We start from the raw sequence: 19671 nt of genomic DNA on the forward strand, positions 1-19671 counted from the left end.
AATGCTTCAAGATTATCTTTTGCACTGATGTGTTGGGCTCTTCCATCATTGACGATGGAGATACTTGTGGAGTCTACTTCTCCAGTGACTTCTTTAATTGTTCATTATCATTCATGAGTGGATATGGCAGTTCTACTGAGCTTGAGTCTGATGCATTGGTTGTAGAATTGCTGAGCTATTTCACTTGCTGGTCATGTTGTTTGCTACACAAGCAGTCCTGTTTTGCAGCTTCACCAGATTGACAACTCATTTTTAGGTATCCTGACATGCTGATTATGGAAAGCCTTTCTGCACTCTCCATTGAATCAGTGTGGGTCCCCTGGCTTTATGGTAATGCTAGTTTGGGGATCTGCTAGGCTACACAGTTACAGATTGTGCTGGAATATCATGGCCCACAGCCCCTATGGATGTCCAGTCTTGACTTTTTACATCTTTTAGAAGTCTCTCCCATTTAGCAGTGATTTTGATTTATTATTGTCACATATAATGAGATACAGTGAAAAGTATTGTATTGTGTGCTAACTTGACAAATCATACCTTACATAAGTATATCAGGGTGAGAGAACAGAATGCAGAATATGGTGTTACAGCTACAGGGAAGGTGCAAAGAAAGATCAATTCTAAAATCTGTGAGGTCCATTCATAAGCCTGATAACACCAGGGAAGAAGCTGGTCTTGAATCTGTTGGTACGTTATTTTCAAACTTTTGTATCTTCTTACCAATGGAAGAGGGTGAAAGAGTGTGTAATTGGGGTGAATCGGGTGTTTGATTATGTTGTCTGCTTTCCTGAGGCAGCGGGAAGTAGAGATGGAGTCAATGGAAGGAAGTTTGGTTTTTGTGATGGATGGGGCTGTGTTCACAACTCTGTAATTTCTTGCAGTCATGGGCAGAGCAGTTGCCATTTCAAGCTGTGATGCATCTGGATATAATGATTTTTATGATGCATCCATGAAAATTGGTAAGAGTCATTGTGGACATGCTAAATTTCCTTAGCCTTCTGAGGAAGTAGAGGTGTTGGTGTGCTGTCTTGACTATAGTGTCAATGTGGATAATATCACACAATATAATTGAGGGTATCCTCAGTGTGAAGATGGAACTTTGTCTCCACAAGGACTGTGCAGTGTTACGGACAAATGCATCTGTGACAGGCAGATTTGTAAGGATGAAATCAAGTATGTTTTCCCTTCTTGTTGGTTCCCTCACTGCCTGCTGCAGACCCAGTCTAACAGGTATGTCCTTCACCAGCTTCGTAAGTAGTGGTGGTGCCAAGTCACTCTTGGTGGTGAACTTTGAAGTCATCCACCCAGAATATATTCTGAGCCCGTGACCCTCAGTGCCTCCTTCAAGTGTTGTTCCACATGGAGGATTATTGATTCATCAACCAAGGGATGGCTGTTAATGGTATTAAGCAGGAGGTTTCCTTGACTGTGTTTGACCTGATGACATGAGACTTCATGGCAGCCAGAGTCAATGTTGAGGACTCCCAGTGCAACACCATTGTTCTGCCATCCCTGCTAGATCTACCCTGCCAATGGGACAGGACTTACCCAGGGTTGTTAGTGATTTACAGTATCACTCTGTGAGCATCGCGTTGTCAGGCGATTGCTTGACTAGTCTGTGAAATAGCTTTTCCAATTTTTGCACTATTCCCCAGATGTTAGAAAGGACTATGCAGAGTTAATAAGGCTGAGTCCAATGTCATTTCTAGTGCTTTAGCCAGAGCCAGGTGGTCTGTTTGGTTTCATTCTCTTTCTCCTTTTTTTTAGCAGTTATACAACTGAATGGCCTTCTGGGCCATTTCAGAGAGCAGTTGAGAATCAACAACACAGAACCATAGAATCCCTACAGTGCAGAAGGAGGCCCTTTGGCCCATTGAGTATGCACCAAACCTCCAAAAAGCATCCCACCCAGACGCAGTCCTCCCACCCTATCCCCATAACCCCACATTTACCATGGCTAATCCACCTAGACTGCACATCCCTAGACAGTATGGGGTAATTTAACATGGCCAATCCACCTAACCTGCACCTAATCTTTGCACTGTGGGAGGAAACCGGAGCATCTGGAGGAAACGCATGCAGACATGGGGAGAAATTGCAAACTCGACAGAGACAGTCACCTAAAGCTGGAATCAAACCCGGGCCTCTGTTAATCACTGTGCCACCGTGCTGTCCATATGGTTGCGGGTCTGCAGTCACATGTAGGCCAAACCAGCTAAGGATAGCAAACTTCCTTCCCTAAAGGGTATTAATGAACCTGATGGGTTATTTTATGACAATCAACATTGATTTCATGGTCATCCTTATACTTTTAGTTTCAGTACTTTAATGAATTTAAATTCCACCATCAGCATTGGAGAATCTGGATCTGGATCTCCAGAACATTGCCTGGGTCTCTGGGCTATGAGTTAAGTGACTTTACCAGCACACCATTTGTCTCCCCTTGGCTAACACTAGTTGGAATCTAAAATCATTGAAATGTCCAGGCAGCATGAAACTAGCAAACTGCCAGCACTGTAATCAGCAGCACTGGTCAATTGCTCATCAAATCCCTATGCCTGTTTTCAGAAGCTATCAAATTTAACCTACAACGATTGCCTAGAATAAGATTTTAATCTGAGATCAATGGATATGTTATTGGAATGAAAATATGGACTACAAAATACACTTTTAAACCTTGAGATTTCAAAACACCAAATCTTGCTGTTAATGGTGTTAAAATCGAATCAGAGATAGTAGGAACTGCAGATGCTGGAGAATCCGAGACAACAAGGTGCAGGGCTGGATGAACACAGCAGGCCAAGCAGCACCACAGGAGCAGAGAGGCTGACGTTTTGGGCCTAGACCCTTCATCAGAAAAGGGGGAGGGGAAGGGGGTTTTGAAATAAATAGGGAGAGAGTGGGAGGCGGATAGAAGAGGGATAGAGGAGAGGATAGGTGGAGAGGAAACAAACAGTGTGTAGTTTTACAAAACATTTATGTAATTCTGGTTCATTTCCTATTCTAATATTATAAAGGTCGATGATACAATTGGAGTTTAACCATTTTAAAATAATGTTCTATAATGTATCTTTATTGTCAATCATTACGAATCTTTCCATTTGTCCCTACATGGTAAAGTTTTTAAACAGACTCAATGGGCCAATTGACTTTCTCCTGCACTGTAACAATTGTGTAATTCTGTGAACTGGGGAAAAGCCAAAAGTTTATCTGTAATAATTTCATATCTAGGGAGGCCACACACTTAAAGTATTTATCCAATCTCAGTCTTCATATCTTTAAATTGGATATTGATTTTTTAAGTGTAGGGAAGAAAAACATTGACAAGAGGCATATTTAGATCAATCAATTATCAGAGCTGAGATTATTTTATTTCACAAATAAATGTGTACTTGGATAATAGGTAAAATAACTTCATTGACCTCAATATAATAAAAAAACTAGTAAAAATGCATAAAATAAATATGTTCTAGATATAAGGGGAGGTTAGACAAATTATGGGTCAAAATGTGACAGTTAGGATTAAAGAGCAAAATCAGATAGAATAATTTTAACAAAGTGTAATAGAAACGGGGAAAAGGTCACCATAGAAGACTAACTAACAGGTAATAAATAGACAAGACAACTTATTCTGAAGAACTGAAAAGATTTATTTAAGACAAACTAAAATGTTAGGCTGTTTATCCAACTGGTCTTCTCTAATGTCACCTACCTTGTCTCCACTGGTTTAATTGCAGTCATTGATTGTTTTTAATTTAATGTACCAGCTTTTAGTTTATCTATTTTAATCAAATCGATATTCAGTTTTGTCTAGCTAAGTTGATTAATCTCAGTTCCTGAAGTGTGTTCATAGTTGACTTATCCATTTCAGACTCATTCATTTGTACTCTCTGTATTAAGGTCTGCTTGGAAATATACTAGTCTAAATTAGATACCACAAAACACTGAACAATAAAATAATTGATAGAATATTCTTGATCTTGTTCGTGAATCTCAGGTGCTTATGGTCAGTTGAAGTAAATGGTATAATTTTTAGTTGCATTTGTTTAAAACAGGCTGGAAATGGTTACAGTGCCATCTTTGAAATAAGCAAGTATAACAGATTGGATAGTGCAAGTGTGACAATGCCACTATTGCAATTGTTACCTGTTACATTTTCTTTTAAACTACCGTATGATATTGATTAAAATGTTACTTAAGTATCACGGTGCTATCAAAAATTTAGTAAATTGGGACAACAGGACAAATGGGTAGGTTTTTAAAGAATATTTAATTTGGTCAATGTACAGACCAAATGTAGCTTTCTGGTGAAGTGTGGTTAAATGTTAAGGGATTACTGGATCAGGACTCACAGACTTGATTCAGTCAATAATTAAACAACACATATTCTGCTCTTATTTTAAATATTACTTTGAATTTACACATGGCATTTTGTTTAAATTGTTCATACTAATTAAACATCAAAGTCTATCGCAAAATGAAGAAATATGAGAGGCTTTGATTGAAGCAGAGGAGCTCGTCTGTAGCACAGATTGAAAAACAAGGAGATGCAGAACTGAGATGTGACAGTGCTGTACCTGGTGGGAAGGTGTAATCACAACAAGTTTACACAGCGAAAGAATAATGCTGTGGACAATTAAAAATCTAAAATAAAAACAAAAGCAAAATTGAAATACTCAACAGGTCAAGCAGTACCCTTGGAAAGAAACATAATAATGTTTCAGGTCAATGGCATTTCATCAGAATGGAAGAAAGATAGCCAGGTAGGAAGGGATCAGAATGAGAAGAACAAAGGGAAGGAAGAACTATGATTACTAATTTCTTCTGCCCTCCATTTAATAAAATACTTTATGATGCAAAAGTGAAAGGAAGTGGTAATAGGTATGGTGAAGAAATGAGTGTTGTTCCCAGATGAGGCACCCACGGATATATAATGTGAATGCAACATAAAGGAACAGAAATAAGTCCACAAAAGAAAAACACTAATCTCATAATTGCAATAAAAATCACAGTAAATTGGAGGCAAAGGTTATGACCTAAAGTGTCGAACTCAGTAATGTCTCTAGATGGTTATAGAGTGCCAAGATGAAAGATGTCTTCAAGCTTGCATTAAATGTCATTGGAACACTGGAACAGACCAAGGACAGAAAGGTCAGTATTGGAGAATTCAGTCAAGAAGCAACAGGAGACCATGCCAGCGAACTGATTGGAAGCACTCCGCAAAGTGGCCACCAGCATGTGTTTGGTATCCCAAATGTAGAGGATAGACTGTACTAAATTAAAAGAAGTATAAGTAAACCATTGATTCACTTGGAAGGGATGTTTGTAGCCTTGAGTGGTGGAAGGGAAGACAGGTGTTGCATCCGCTGTGCTTGCATGAGCAAGTGTTGTAAGAAATATATTCACTTTGAACCTATGGCCTCCCAGAGCTACCTTGACCACACTTCCTCACATGATGTTCCCTGAAAAGACTCCAATCCATTTTCTTGGTTTTGCCATTTCTGTTGCATCTGTTCTGATGGTGCAACATTTGATGGTGTACCTTTTTTCCTCAATCAACGATTGCCACCCAGTATGGTTGACAGGGCCTTCCAACATGTCTTATCTGTTTCACACACTTCTGCTGTCACCCCTTCTTTCAAGATCAATGACAGAATAACCCACCATCCTCATCTTCCACCCTACCATCCTTATCTTCCAATCCACCATCTTCTACAATTTTTACCATTTTCAGAGCGATGCCATCAACAATTTTCTCTTGCCTCTCCTTTCAGCATTCTAAAGGGATCATTCCCTCTGCAAGAATCCTGGTTCTTTCTTCAACAGTCCCTCCTTTGCCCTACTCTTTCATCATGACTAATGAAAAATAGACATGTAAGTTAATTGACACAAATTTTATCTGCCTGAGCAGCTGATTAGTTGCAGCTCTTATTAATTTTTATTCAAGTTTACATTGCAGTTTCCATTCAGAATAGAGATATAAGAATCCATAATAGGAAAAGTTAACCCAAGCGTGTTACAAAAACACCACTTGTATCAGGATGTAATACTTAATTTTGAAATCACAGGGCACACTTCTACATGTAAACTTTTACTTCAGCGATGACATGTTATGTGCTTTTGTTCAGTTTAATTATTATGCCTCTCCAGGTTCCTTCCAACAGCATATCAATCTTTCTTGTATATATTGCAATCCTGCATTTTTTTTTTAACATGAGAGTCTAGGTTATTGAAGTAAAACATAAATAAAATTTTGTGAAACAGCCTTGGGAACTCCAATATTAACACTGAAGATCTATTTTATGGAAATTTAGCTTTTGTTAGTGACCAAAGAAAAGGAGATTCCTGTCTGCTGTTGAAGATATTGTGTACTGTAAGGGAAAAGGAATGTTAAAAATAAATATGATGCCTACATTTCAACGAATGTACCAAATAGAGTGTGGCAGAAAGGAATTCTAGCAAAACTGGAATCAATGAGAATCAGAGGTATGATTCTCTGTTGGTTAGAATCATGCATGACACAAAGGAAAGTGGTTATGGTGGTTGGAAGTCAGTCATCTCATTTCCAGGACATCTCTGCAGGAGTTCCACAGGATAGTGTCCTTGGCTCATCTATCCTCAGCCACGTCATCAATGTCCTTCCCTTCAATATAAGGTCAGAGCAGGGATGTTCACTGATAACTGCACAATGTTCAGCACCATTCACAATTCCTCAGATACTGAAACAGTCTGTGTCCAAATGCAACAAGATCTGCACAATATCCAGGCTTGGGCTGACAAATGGTGAGTAACATTTGTGCCCCACAAATGACAGGCAATGACCATCTCTATCAAGCAAGAGTCTAACGATTGCCCCTTAATAATCAATAGTATTAATGTTATGAATCCCCCACTATTAACATCATGAATGTTACTATTGACCAGAACTGAAATGGACTAGTTGTATTAGTACTGTACCTACAAGAACAGGACAGAAGATAGGAACCCTGTAGCAAGTCACTTACAAGCCACAAGTCAGGAATATGATGGGATACTCCCCACTTGTCAAGATGAGTGCAGCTCCAGCAACACTCAAGAAGCTTAACGTCATCCAGGATGAAGCAGTGCACTTGATTGGCATCACATCCAGAAACATTTACTCCCTCCACCATCAACGTTCGGCTGCAGCCGTTTGTAGCACCTACAAGATGCACTGCAGAAATTCACCAAGTCTCTTTAGACAGCACCTTCCAAAATCACAAGCACTACCATCTGGAAGTACCAAGACAGCAGTTACGTGGGAACACCACCATCTGCAAGTCCCCCTCAAAGTCACACACTATCCTTACTTGGAAATATTCCACCATTCCTTCACTGTTGTTGGAACTCCCTCTTTACTTGCATTATGGACATACCAAAGCCATTTGGACTGCAGTAATTCAAACAGTCAGTTAATCACCACCTTCTTAAGGGCAAGTAGGGGTAGATAGTGTAGTGATTGGAACCAGGTGGATCTTGTTGACTATGAGATCCTTGATTAGAGCTGTTAACCTGGGCCTGGAAAGCCCTGGTTGACCAATATAACCAGGAGATTTAGAATCTCCTCAGTTCAGGGGACTGACTCCAAGCTGGCTGGCCGCAGCCTGTGTGCACTGTGCACGAGTAAATAAAGGGTGATTTGGTGACAGCATACTGGCCTTAAAAATATAACCAGGATATTAAAAAAGGAAAATATATCTATATATATAACTAGGAGATTTAGAATCTCCTCAGTTCGGGGGACTGACTCCGAGCTGGCTGGCCTCAGCCAGTGCACTGTGCATGAGAAAATGAAGGGTGACTTAGTTACCAGATTCAGGGAGTAAATGTTGGCCCAGCCAGTGACGCACATCTTGTGAATGAATAAAAGAACTCAACGTGATCTGGTTGTATAAGGGCTACTATCAATATCTCAAAACCAAAAAATAGCTGCCAAGTGAATATATCAAAACAATGTTTGATAAAGGATCACTATCTTATAATATGAAAACTTTTAATAGACATTTTCAATTATAATGTTTGGATCTGTCGAGTATTTTCTTTAAAAGAGTGTACGTACAATCTAACTGATAGCTTATTTAATGGACATCACATTAAGCGGTGCATATGGACTGCTTTCACGAAAATTTAACATTGCTCTTGTTTGTTATTCAAAATTTAATCGTAAGCATTCTCATTATTTGACGTTTTGATTTTAATTGTTCTCTGTTTCACAATGGCTGGACACGTCCGATTAAATTTAATATACATATGTATTTTCGTAGATATATATGCAAGAGCAGCCAAATCAAATTCAGCGTTCAAAAACATTTAGTGATGCTTCATGAGACTTTCAAGGAAATGATCCCGATATAGTTTTGTTTTGCTACACTCAACAAGAGTGTACTACATCTCCTGCGTACATGTAACACTGTCTTTAATTACTTCCTCCATTGCAAACAACTGGATGATGCTGCTGAACAACCTCATGGTGAACTGAGGCTTTTTGGGCTTTCCCAACAGAAAGTATCAAATACCCATATAACCCTTGTATGTTTCAACCGTCAGACATCCAATGTTGCAACATTCAAATCTATGCCAAACTATTAGGAGTTTGCTGGTGGATGTGATGTAACCAAATATTTGCATTGCAATATTAAAACCATCATGCATTGCGTGTTTTAACAAAGGAATAGAAATGACAGACGTATATAAATATTTAATCCAGTATTTATTAAATTTTTTTTGTTAAATTTACTCGTAGTCAATAATGGGTGCCAAATGAAGTACGGTTGTACCCAATCCGGACCCCTAAAATCACTGCCAATTTTGCAGCATTTGTGGAGCTTTGCGTACATTGAGGTTCTTGTTAATGCCTTTGACTTTCTAGAGGTAGAGCAGTCAAATAATAATTTATTATGTAAGTAGCTTAAATAATGATCAAGTACTGAACTTTAAGCCTTTTGTAAAGCACTTCTGGGCTACGTTTTCATCTTTTTGAAGGCGACGAATATTTCAGTTCAACAAACTCGCAGTTTATGGAATTATTTTATCTGCACCTTAACTGTTAATTATAGAGGAAGAGCTGAATCAAACTTCGCATTTCTTTTTTAAATAAAGACAATTCCTCTATCCAGCAAGCTGGGATTTCCTCAGCCCTCCGCAAAAGCAAATAGTTCTCAAAGTATGACTAAATATTCCACGCCAAAGATGTGTATCGTAGGTTACTAACATGATACAGTTCATTATTTATAAAAAATAAAGATCTTCAATGCCTCTCCGAGCTGCTGCAGCATGTAAAAGTACGACATGTGAATTAAAAAGTAGATGTGCTGAGTAGTGTGTCTGTGGGTGGCGGAGTGATCGGGAACCACGTCCAGAAGTGAGTGCATCGCTCAACCAAACTTGGCGACGGGCGGAGCAAACGGCCAGCTTTGACGGACGGGTAGCTCGGCCAATCATCGCGAGGATGGGTAGAGCCGCGTGGGGCTGCTGACCAATCGGAAGTGGGTGAGGGAATTCGAGGGCCGGCGCATCAGGTTCGGGTGCGCGGTTGGAGTGAGAGGAAAAGCGCAGAGAGTGGTGCCGGCGGCTGGCGTCTCTCAGAGAGAGAGAACGAGCGGTGGGGGGAAAGGAGGACCGCGGAGACTAGCAGCTTCAGTTACTGTCATACACTGACACTCACTTTGAGACACAGACAGCCCGGGGACCAAACTTCAACACTACCAAAATCGCTCTGTATCACTCTCTCACACACAAAAAACCAAGGGACATCGGGGCACCGAGAGGAGCAACAATGCCGACCATGATCGAGAAAGGGCCCGAGGTTTCGGGCAAGAGAAGAGGCAGGAACGGGGCGAAAAGTTTTCCGGCGGCGGCAGCAGCGGCAGCACCGGCGGCAGCACCGGCTGTAGCGGCGACCAACGGCAACAACTCGTGGGAAGAGGCGAGCAGCGGCTCCGAAGACGAGCACGGTAACTGGCAATAGCCTAGAGCTGACTTTCTCGTTTCTGCTTAAAAAAAATCCACCGATCGCGTCTCTTTTGAATTTTTATTTTATTTTAAGTGATCGGTTTGTTGATGCGATTTAATGGGGGAATTAACTACTTGTTACAGGTGGAGGAATGCGAGTGGGCTCTCAATATCAGGCGGTTGTCCCTGACTACGATCCTGGTGAGTTTTGAATTCTGTTTGTGTAGAGATAGCCTAAAACTGTGGCGTTCATTCTCACCACCTCTCTTTCTCTCGTCCCCACCACCCTATCATACTTTACTCAAGGGGTTAAATTCAGTAGGGGTCAGTGAAGGAGAGAAGGGGGGAGGGGGAACTTTATGCTGAGCCGCCGTGAGAAGAGTTAATAAAACAGTCACAAAAGTATAGGACATTAATTATAATAAAATGAGGGCAGATGAATAACTCTTTTCCCCCCCCCGCCCTGCTGTTCGTTTTGAGAATAGCAACAGCAGCGTGTGCTGCAGGCGTGCTTTGACTGAAATCATCATTTCCTACCCCACCCTGCATAAAATTGAAATGTTGTATCGATATTGTTCGTGCGATCGAAAGTTCTTAATGGCAAAAATAAGCTGCAGCTCCAGGTTTGAGTGTTGCTTACTGTTTTACGCCATTTATCCAACTCCTTTCTCCTCCTTTCGGCAATGGTTACTTTCACATTCACTATGAATGACCACGACAAAAAAAATTGGGCAAATTGGAACTTGCTTTTAGAGCTTCTCGGATTTTCTTCACAAATTAGTTGAGGTTGTGTCGGTTTAGCTTAAATCGACAAAGCGGTTTGAAAACTATAAAGTGCATTTTGAAATCTGCATTATTTACCTTTGGGCGCATGTGCAAGGGCACCGAAAGCGATGCGAAAGGTGTAGTGTAATGCATGTGTCGGAATATAATTAAAAGTTGGATAGTTAGCACACATGCGATCTTGTTGCGAGTGAAGGTTTGACATTAAATGCAGTGTAGAAAAGCCACTTACTGAAAGCTGTTGAAAGCAAATTTTCAAAACAAGACATGTAAATGTTAATGTTATAAACTGGCTTCGTTATTCCGTAATACTGTTTGTTCACATTTAAAAGATTACTATTTATTACACGTTACGAGTCTTTCAAATTTTGTAATCTATGCCATTTTAGTGTGGCTTTTGTGATTTTACTTAATTAGTGCCGTCATTTTGTTTGCCATAGTTATGACAACATTAGGCTAATATCAAAGAAAGTAAACTTCAAGCCACATTCCTTTGTTTTAAAGTTGGTAGTTGGACTCAAACAAAATTAACATTGAGTTTTCCGTGTTTAAGTTCTTCAGTTAAAGTTTTATTTTCTTGGGTGGTGTTGCAATATAGGGATGTTATAGTAATTAAAGTCTACTTTGAGTATTGTAGGGCAAGTATCTTAACAGAAATATCAATAAATTGATGTTTATTTTGTTAGAACATGATGTGATGGGATTGATTTATTTAGAGCACTGGTCAATTATTTTACTTACAGCGAGGGCGCCATAGAGTCATAGAGCACAGAAACAGATCCTTCAGTCCTACTCGTCCATGCTGACCGGATATGCTATATAAATCTATTCCCATTTGCCAGCATTTGGTCCATATCCCTCTTAAACCTTTCCTGTTCATATACCCATTCAGATGTTTTTTCAAATGTAATCGTACCAGCCTCTACCATTAATGTTGAATCATAAAGTAGAGGAAGCTTATGGTGGATGTTTGACTGCTTGAAATTTGCCAAATGGTCAGGTTGAAAGATTCTGCAGTGATAAAGGTTATAGAGATGGGAGTGGTGGGGTCTACAAAGCCATGAAAGGATTTATTGAAAAGGTGGAGATTGGGAGCTGGTGCAAGTTAGTGAAGAAATGATGATAGGTGATCAGGATTGAAATAGGAACTGGGTAACAGCTGTGAATGCGAGGAAGCGATGGCTAAGCTGTTGGCCCAGGATAGCATTGGACTAGTTAAGTTCCTCCAAAATGATATGGATGATGATCACTCTCAAATGGGATGAAGTAGGATAATCTGTGGAATTCTCTCTCCCAGAATGTGGTGGATTCCAGGTCATTGAATAAATTTAAGGAGGAGATACAGATTTTTGTATAGTAATCGGTTGAAGGGTTATGGAGGATGGGCAGGAAAGTGAAGTTGAGGCTAAGATGAGATCAGCCATAATTGTATTGAATGGAGGTGCAGGCTCAAGGGGCTAAATTGTTTAGTCTTTCTCCTAGTTCATATGTTTTGGAGATATAGTGGGAGGTCTTTGTGATCAATTGGATATGGATTGTGACTGAATAGATGCTAAGATTGTGACCTATTCGATTCAACCTGAAATGCCTGAGGTAGAGGAATGAACTTGGTGAAAAGAGTATATTTTATGCATGAATCCTTCAGGTATAGGGTGTGGAAAGAGAAATGTAGAAAATAGGTGTAGGAGTAGGCCATTCAGCCTTTTGAACCTGTTCTGCCACTCAGTATGCTCATGACTGACCGTCCAAGCTATTCCTGCTTTCTCCCCATACACTTTGAGCCTTTAGTCTTCCTGCTTTTTCCTCTGACTAGTCCCGTTAGAATTTTATAAATTTCTGTGAGATCCCTCCTCATTCTTCTAAACTTCAGTGAATATAGTCCTAACCGATCCAATCTTCCTTTGTGTTAGTCCTGCCATCCCAGGAGTCAATTTGTTGCACGTTCTGGTGCACTCCATTCTTAGTAAGAACGCCCTTTCTCGGCAAAGGAGACCAAACTGCACATAGTATTCCAGGTGTGGTCTCACCAAGGCCCAGTACAATTGCAGCAAGACATCCCTACTCCTGTATTTGAAGCCATCTTATGTTTCACACTGAATTTTAATTACTGTCATGAAAGAAAATTTACTCATTTGGTGAGCTTGATTTCATTTCCTCCCATGCACCAACTCTGTCTCTTCCATATGTTGCTCCTTGCTAAGGTATAGGCACTGATACTGATTTACTGTCTTTTTGAACATTACCCATTGAATGTTGAATGTTGGTGCTTTTGATGTATGTGGAGGTGCCGGTGTTGGACTGGGGTGGACCAGATCAGAAATCACATAACACCAGGTTATAGTCCCAACAGGTTTATTTGACAAGTCAAGCTTTCGGAGCTTTACTCCTCCTTCAGGTGTCAGTGAGAGAAGTAGTATCAGACACAGAATTTATAAGTAAAAGATCAAAGGGTCACACCACTGATGAGGATGCACTAAACAAACCTAAGATGCTGTTAAATCTTTAATCAGTTAGTTGGTTCTAATTGATTAATATGCATACGTATATCCCAGAATTCCTTTCAAATCACGGTCCTGAGAGAACAAAAGGTTTTATCAGTGTAAAGAAAGGGTGAAGTTTTAGGTCAGAGAATGCATGTTAGGTGTGAGGCCTTGTTTAGAATCTGTGTGTTTTGGCTTGGAGTCAGACTGGTTTTGAAGATTATGTATCAGTATCTGTTCAGCAGGCATCACAGTTGGTTCCATTATTTGTCAATGCTCGATATTCAGATAGGAGTTTCCTGTTGGCAGAGCAAAACAATCAAGTGTATTTTCTCTGCTGCTTAATGATTTTCATTTGTTTAACACAGACATCTCACAATGACAGAAAGTGATTAAAAAGCATGGTCACAAGTATGTTTTAGCAGGAGACATTGGCCTGGTAGGTGGTTCCGAAGCATTGGGCTCAGGCAGCTGAAGGCAACAGTATAGCAATTAGTCAGGGATGTGCTGATGCTTGGGAGTGGTATCCCTGTGAAGGGATTTGGAAATGAGGATGAAAGACTCTGTCCAGTCTCAGTACTGAAATTGTGGTTGCGCCAGCTAAAATCAGTTCATTCAGCTGTCCATTGTACTTAAGTAAGTTCTGGACTCTGTCTCTTATTACTTATTGTATAAGTTCTTTCAACCATTGATTGCCAACCTTAATTTTGGTACATACCAAGTGTATGATACAATTACTTTTTAGGTTAAATGAATGACCTAGCCAAATATATTCTGTTTTAAGTTGAAATGGCTTTGTATGGAATTTATTTTGCATTTAATTTGAGTTTTTAGAATTTTTATATAACATATCAGGATCTAATGCATTTGCATTTTTCAGGATTACATTTATGGTATCTGTGACTGCTTTTCCCTGCATATCATTCCAAGTTTTTGGGACTGTAGCTTTTTTGAAATGGAATTTTGGTTGCCTTGGTTATATATTTGATAAATGATTAAAAATAGTGGTCAGTGGGCTTGCTTAGTGAACATTTGGGGCATGTGGAACCAAAAGACACGACGAGTCTGCGTATTGCTTCATACATGATTGCAGTTGGATGAAGCCCACATATTTTCTTCCTGCTTCAATGTGTTGGTGAGCAGAAACTTTCATGTAACAGTTCATACTACACAGAATTTACTTGTATTTTCTGTGATGTTGGATTATTGATTGAAACAAATATCTATCCAACTTCGGAAAAGAACACACTGAACTGTGGCTTTAAAAGCCTTTTGTAAAAAGTCAATCATTTATAGAAGTAGGAGCGAATTGAAAGTCCAAACTTCAAATATTTCTTAGGTGGGGTGGGGGCAGTTTAGGATTCTGTTCATTGCTGCTGATCTGTGAAAGAGAAGATTGACTGTTTAGTGGAGAGTGTAGCAGAGATCTAAATTGATGCTTTTGTTTCTATTTGGGTGATTGTGTTCTAAATCATGCAATCAAATGTACAGTAATAACTAGATATACTGCTATGAAGAGAAATGGTTTTGTTCTAAATCTATTAAATGCTTACATTTGGGCATATTTCTCTAAAGATATTCCGATAATGGGAAGCAGAGGTGAAAGACAGAAATCAAAATTAGAATGGACTTCAGAAAGGATTTTCTAAAATGAAAAGATCCTTATATGTCTGCTGTTTTATTTGAGAGAATATTGGAGCTAACTATAATACTGCATGTAGTATGGCGAATCATTTTCTAAAGTGGAACAAATGGTATAAGGGACATAGGTTTTTAAGTCTTTAGCTTTCAAAAATTGGACTAAGAATTGATTGGTAATTAACAGGTAATTTTAGCCAACCATGGCAACATTTCTTTGAAGACTATATTGAGATTTGAAGAAAAATCTTATGGACATATCCAAATTTTCTAATACCTTAAGCTATTGACTCCTTTGTCTATGTGCTCTAGAAAGAATACAGGAACATGAAATTGGGTGCAGCTCAGGAATGAAGGGTAAATGGGTGGCAAAAATTCTTACTTTGCTTCAAAGGAAAAAAATAAATATGGAGGGAAAGAAACAAAGTACTGTCAGTGTGTTTATTTTCCAAGAACTGATGGTGACAAATTAAAAATCAGTTAAATAGTTTATAGCAACATGTGAACTGGGTCATGGAATATAGTGGAAATATGTGCATATGTCTGGCTGTCTTTGGATGATATGAGCATTGTACTAAGACAGCTCAGCTGATTTTTTTTTTTGAAAGTGACCTATAATGCTGGTTTGCAAACTCACTTTTAACTATACAATTTGTGGCAGATGTGAAATTGTGGAGATGGATTTGGCTAGAGCAACCATCTTGATTGAAAAGAAAATGAGGAGTTCTGTTGCTATCGTTTGATGTGTGAAATTTGGTTTATATTCTGAAGTTCAGAACACTAAATGCTGATGGTGTTGTTGTAGTTCAGGATGTTCAGTACTGCTTAGCCAGTGCTAACCCTGACAGCACAAGTCATGAGTTCAAGCTCAGCATTTGTAAAGTGTATCACTAAGAGTTCCGAGTTGTCTGGTTCAGTTATGTAGGTATGTAGGCCCCATTTACCTATTCCTAGGGGCTATTTTTAAAAGTTACATTGGACTTTTTCTAAAATTCTGCAGATGTCTAGACCTACTCTTCCCATAAGCAGTAGTTGACTGGTCATTTCTCATTGCGCTTTGTGGGTCCTTGGCAGAGGTTGACTGCTCACTTTGCCCATTATGCAGTATGCAGTTTAAATTTCAAGCAATTTAACTTGAACCTCTTGAAAGGCACGAGATAAAAGCAAATTTGTTCTTTGTTTCCATAGTTTTAGTGCCTCTGTTGTCTAGAGAGACATGCACTTTCCTGATGCAAAATGGTCTGCTCAACACCAATGAGTTGTAAAATAGGGAAGATTTAATATTCAGAATTTAAAAGTTTTGAATTTGAGTCAGTGTGGAATTTGATATCCAACGGGCTTCAATAATAGCAACTTTGTTATGACTTAAGCATGATAAATTGGCCCAAGGCACTTCACAAGCAATGTAGAACAAAATTAGACGCTGACCCACATAGGCAATTTTTAAGGCTGATTATCAAAAGGTTGGTTAAAGAGGGGAAGAAAGATTTGAAAGAGATGTTTTGAAAAATCAAAATGTGGGTGTTTAATTGAACTGTTTTATGTCAGTGCACACAGGGTGATGATACAAGTAAAAGGGCGTGTGCAAAAAAAGTTTTGGATGAGTTTTAAAGAGGGTGGAATGTGAGAGACTAGCCATCAGTGCACTGTCCTGGTCAAATGTAGGGGTAACAAAAGTATGGATGAAGATTTTAGCAGATAAGTGGAGGATTTGGTTGAATTGTTTTGATGCAGAGGTATTAATTAGCAATCTTGATCATGGTCCAAATTCATCATGACCAATGTGACATCTAGGTTATGAGCACTATAATACAGATTTAGACATTGTTGGGGAGAATGATTGATTTAGTTGGGAGTAGGGGAACAGAGTTTGTGTCATTGGGTTCAGTTAATCCAATATTGAATTGGACAATTCCTACTTACCTGGTACTGTTCCTTGGCCAAGTAGTCTGGTATTTCAGCACAGTGGAGGAATAGAGAGGTGTTGATGAGCTGGAGTTGGGAGTCAGCCGTGTGTATGTGAAAACTTGATACTGTTTTCAGATGATATCATTGGGGCCTAGCATGTGGATGACAACTTGAGAGCCAGGAGTAAATCTTTGCGAATGCCAGCAGTAACAATGTAAGAGAAGCCATTTCAGATGATATTCTGATTATGATTGGATAAGTTAGAATGTATCTAGTGAATGCTGACCCATCCAGCTGGTGAATGGTGGAGAAATGTTGGAGGAGATGGAGGTCAGCCATATCAAAAGGCAGCAGGCATGGTAAACATTGTCATAGTTACATAGTAACTTGGAGAGCAGTTTGTGCTGTGGCAAGGGCAGAAACTTGGTTGGAGCTTGATTGAAATGTGGAGTTGTGGGAATGATGGACACTGATTTAGGAGGTAAAAGCACATTCAAGGACTTTGAAAAGGGAAGAGAGTTTGGAAAGGGAGTGTTAGTTTGCAAGATGACAGCATCAGAGATTTTTGAGGGGAGTGGCAGTTGCACAATGTTAGAGATAATCAGGACCTGAAGAAAAGACTGTTAACAAGAATGGACTACATGAGGGCTAGGAGTTCTTTGAGGCAGTAATGAGCAGGTTAGACAAAGGAGAGCCAGTGGATGTGGTCTATTTGGATTTCCAGAAGGCCTTTGAGAACGTGCTGCATATGAGGCTGCTAAATAAGATAAGAACCAATGGTATTTGGGGCAAGGCTCTGGCATGGATAGAGGATTGGCTGACTAGCGGAGTGCAGAGAATAGGGTTAAAGGGATCTTTTTCAGGGTGGCAGCTAATGACTAGTGAAGTTTGCAGGGCCAGTGTTGGGACCACAACTATTCACATTATACATTAACAACCTGGATGAAGGAACTGAGGGCATTGTTAAGTTTACAGGTGATACAAAGATAGATGAAGGGACAGGTAGTGGTGAGTGAGCAGGAAGGTTGCAGAAGGATTTGGATAGGCTAGGAGAGTGGGCAAAGAAGTGGCAGATGGAATACAATGTGGGAAAATGTGAGGTGATTCACTTTGGTAGGAAGAATAAATACATAAACTATTTTCTAATGGGAAAGGCTTTGCACAAGGGGACTTGGAATCCCTGGTTCAGGATTCATTTAAAGTTAACGTGGGTTCAGGTGGCAGTTAAGGAAGGCAAATGCAATTTTAACATTTATTTTGATGGGGCTAGAATACAAGAGCAGGGATGTCCTGCTGAGTTTTTATAAGGCTCTGGTCAGACCACATTTGGAATATTCTGAGCAGTTTTGGGTCCATATCTAAGGAAGGACTGAAGAAGGGTCTAGGCCCGAAACGTCAGCTTTCCTGCTCCTCTGATGCTGCTCGGCCTGCTGTGTTCATCCAGCTCTATACCTTGTTATCTAAGGAAGGACGTTGGAGGGGGTCCAGAGAAAGTTTGGAAGAATGATCCCGGGAATGAAGAGCTTGCCATATGAGAAGCAGTTGAGGACTCTGGGTATGTACTCAATGCAGTTTAGAAAGATGAAGGGGGGAATCTCATTGAATATTCAAAGGCCTGAGAGTGTACGTGGAGAAAGTGTTTCCACTAGGGGAGACTAGGACCAGAGAACACAGTCCCAGGGTGAAGGGATGATTTTTAGAACTGAGATAAGGAATATCTTCAGCCAGCAGGTGGTGAGGCTGTGGAACTTATTGCTCCAGAAGACTTTGGAGGTCCAGTCATTCTGTGTCTTTGAGATAGAGATAGGTAGGTCCTTGATCAAAGGTTATGCAGAGATGACAGGGTTGAGAAACATATCAGCTACGATCAAATGGCGGAACAGACTCGATGGGTTGAAATCTTATGGAAGGGAATTTGTTCAGTTGACATTGTAATTAGTGTTGAGACGATGGGTGAGAGATGTAAAAGAAGCTAAAGAACCCTGATGGAAATGTTGAGAGATATAACTGAGTGATTTCTATTATTGATTTTGGCTAATTCTGAAGAAGTCACAATGGACTCAGTATAAACTCTGTTTCTCTGTCCACAGATAATGCCAGACCTGCCAAGTTTTTTTAAGTATTGTTATTTTTGCTGTTTTGTTTCCTTTGCCAAATTTTGCAAGATTGCAAACTGAGTAATGCCCCCCAGTAAATATTCTGTCTTAATTTAGGTTTTCTTTTCCTGCCAGGAAAAAATAAATCATGATATCCCCTTGCTGCCTTAATGATCCTGCTGTTGTCTAATCTGACTCATTTGGGTGCACATCAAACTCAGACACTCTGCTGTATGACATAAGCCAATTCTTAAGTTGTTCTTGACCTTTGAGGTCTGCCTTCAGAACTCTTGCTTTGCTCACAGTTTCACCATCAGATTTGATTTGGTGACCCCTTTGCACATCTGCTTTATTCCTCCATAGCAGCCATTACTTGGTCATGCTCCACATTGTCTCCAACCAGGGAAGCCCATCTACAATAGGTGGCTCAAGACTGAGACCCAAGATTGTGGGAAATAAGGAAACAACAGAGACGTTAAGCAAATATTGTTTTCTACTGTGCAGACCGACTTTGAGATCCCAGAAGTTGAAAGGAACCAAGGATCTAAAGAGTGATGTATTTGTGATTAGGATACAGATATTACTGAAGACATTAATGGCGTTAAAAGCCAGCAAACACAGGAGACGTGGTGGTGCCGGGTTATTTTTCGGACTGGAGGCCTGTGATCAGCAGTGTTTCACAGGGATCGGTACTGGGTCCACTTCTTTCGTGGCATTTATGTAAATTATTTGGATGAGGGTTTAGGTGGCATGCTTAGTAAGTTTGCGGATGATACCAGAATTAGTAGTTTCGTGAT

General features: G+C 39.8%; 1 protein-coding gene across 2 annotated transcripts in view; it reads left to right on the plus strand.

Annotated features, from left to right (window-relative positions):
* Positions 1-9538: 9538 nt before the first annotated feature.
* The window catches only part of rcor1 (REST corepressor 1), a 107351-nt gene continuing 97218 nt past the window's right edge, over positions 9539-19671 (plus strand). For both annotated transcript variants that reach the window (XM_020532668.2, XM_020532670.2), the window contains exons 1-2: positions 9539-9971; positions 10114-10170. In XM_020532668.2, the coding sequence (XP_020388257.1) occupies positions 9794-9971; positions 10114-10170 (235 nt within the window). In that variant the 5' untranslated portion in view covers positions 9539-9793. The remainder of the gene's footprint in view (positions 9972-10113; positions 10171-19671) is intronic.

This window comes from Rhincodon typus, chromosome 8 (assembly GCF_021869965.1).
Source record: "Rhincodon typus isolate 14 chromosome 8, sRhiTyp1.1, whole genome shotgun sequence".
NCBI lineage: Eukaryota > Metazoa > Chordata > Chondrichthyes > Orectolobiformes > Rhincodontidae > Rhincodon > Rhincodon typus.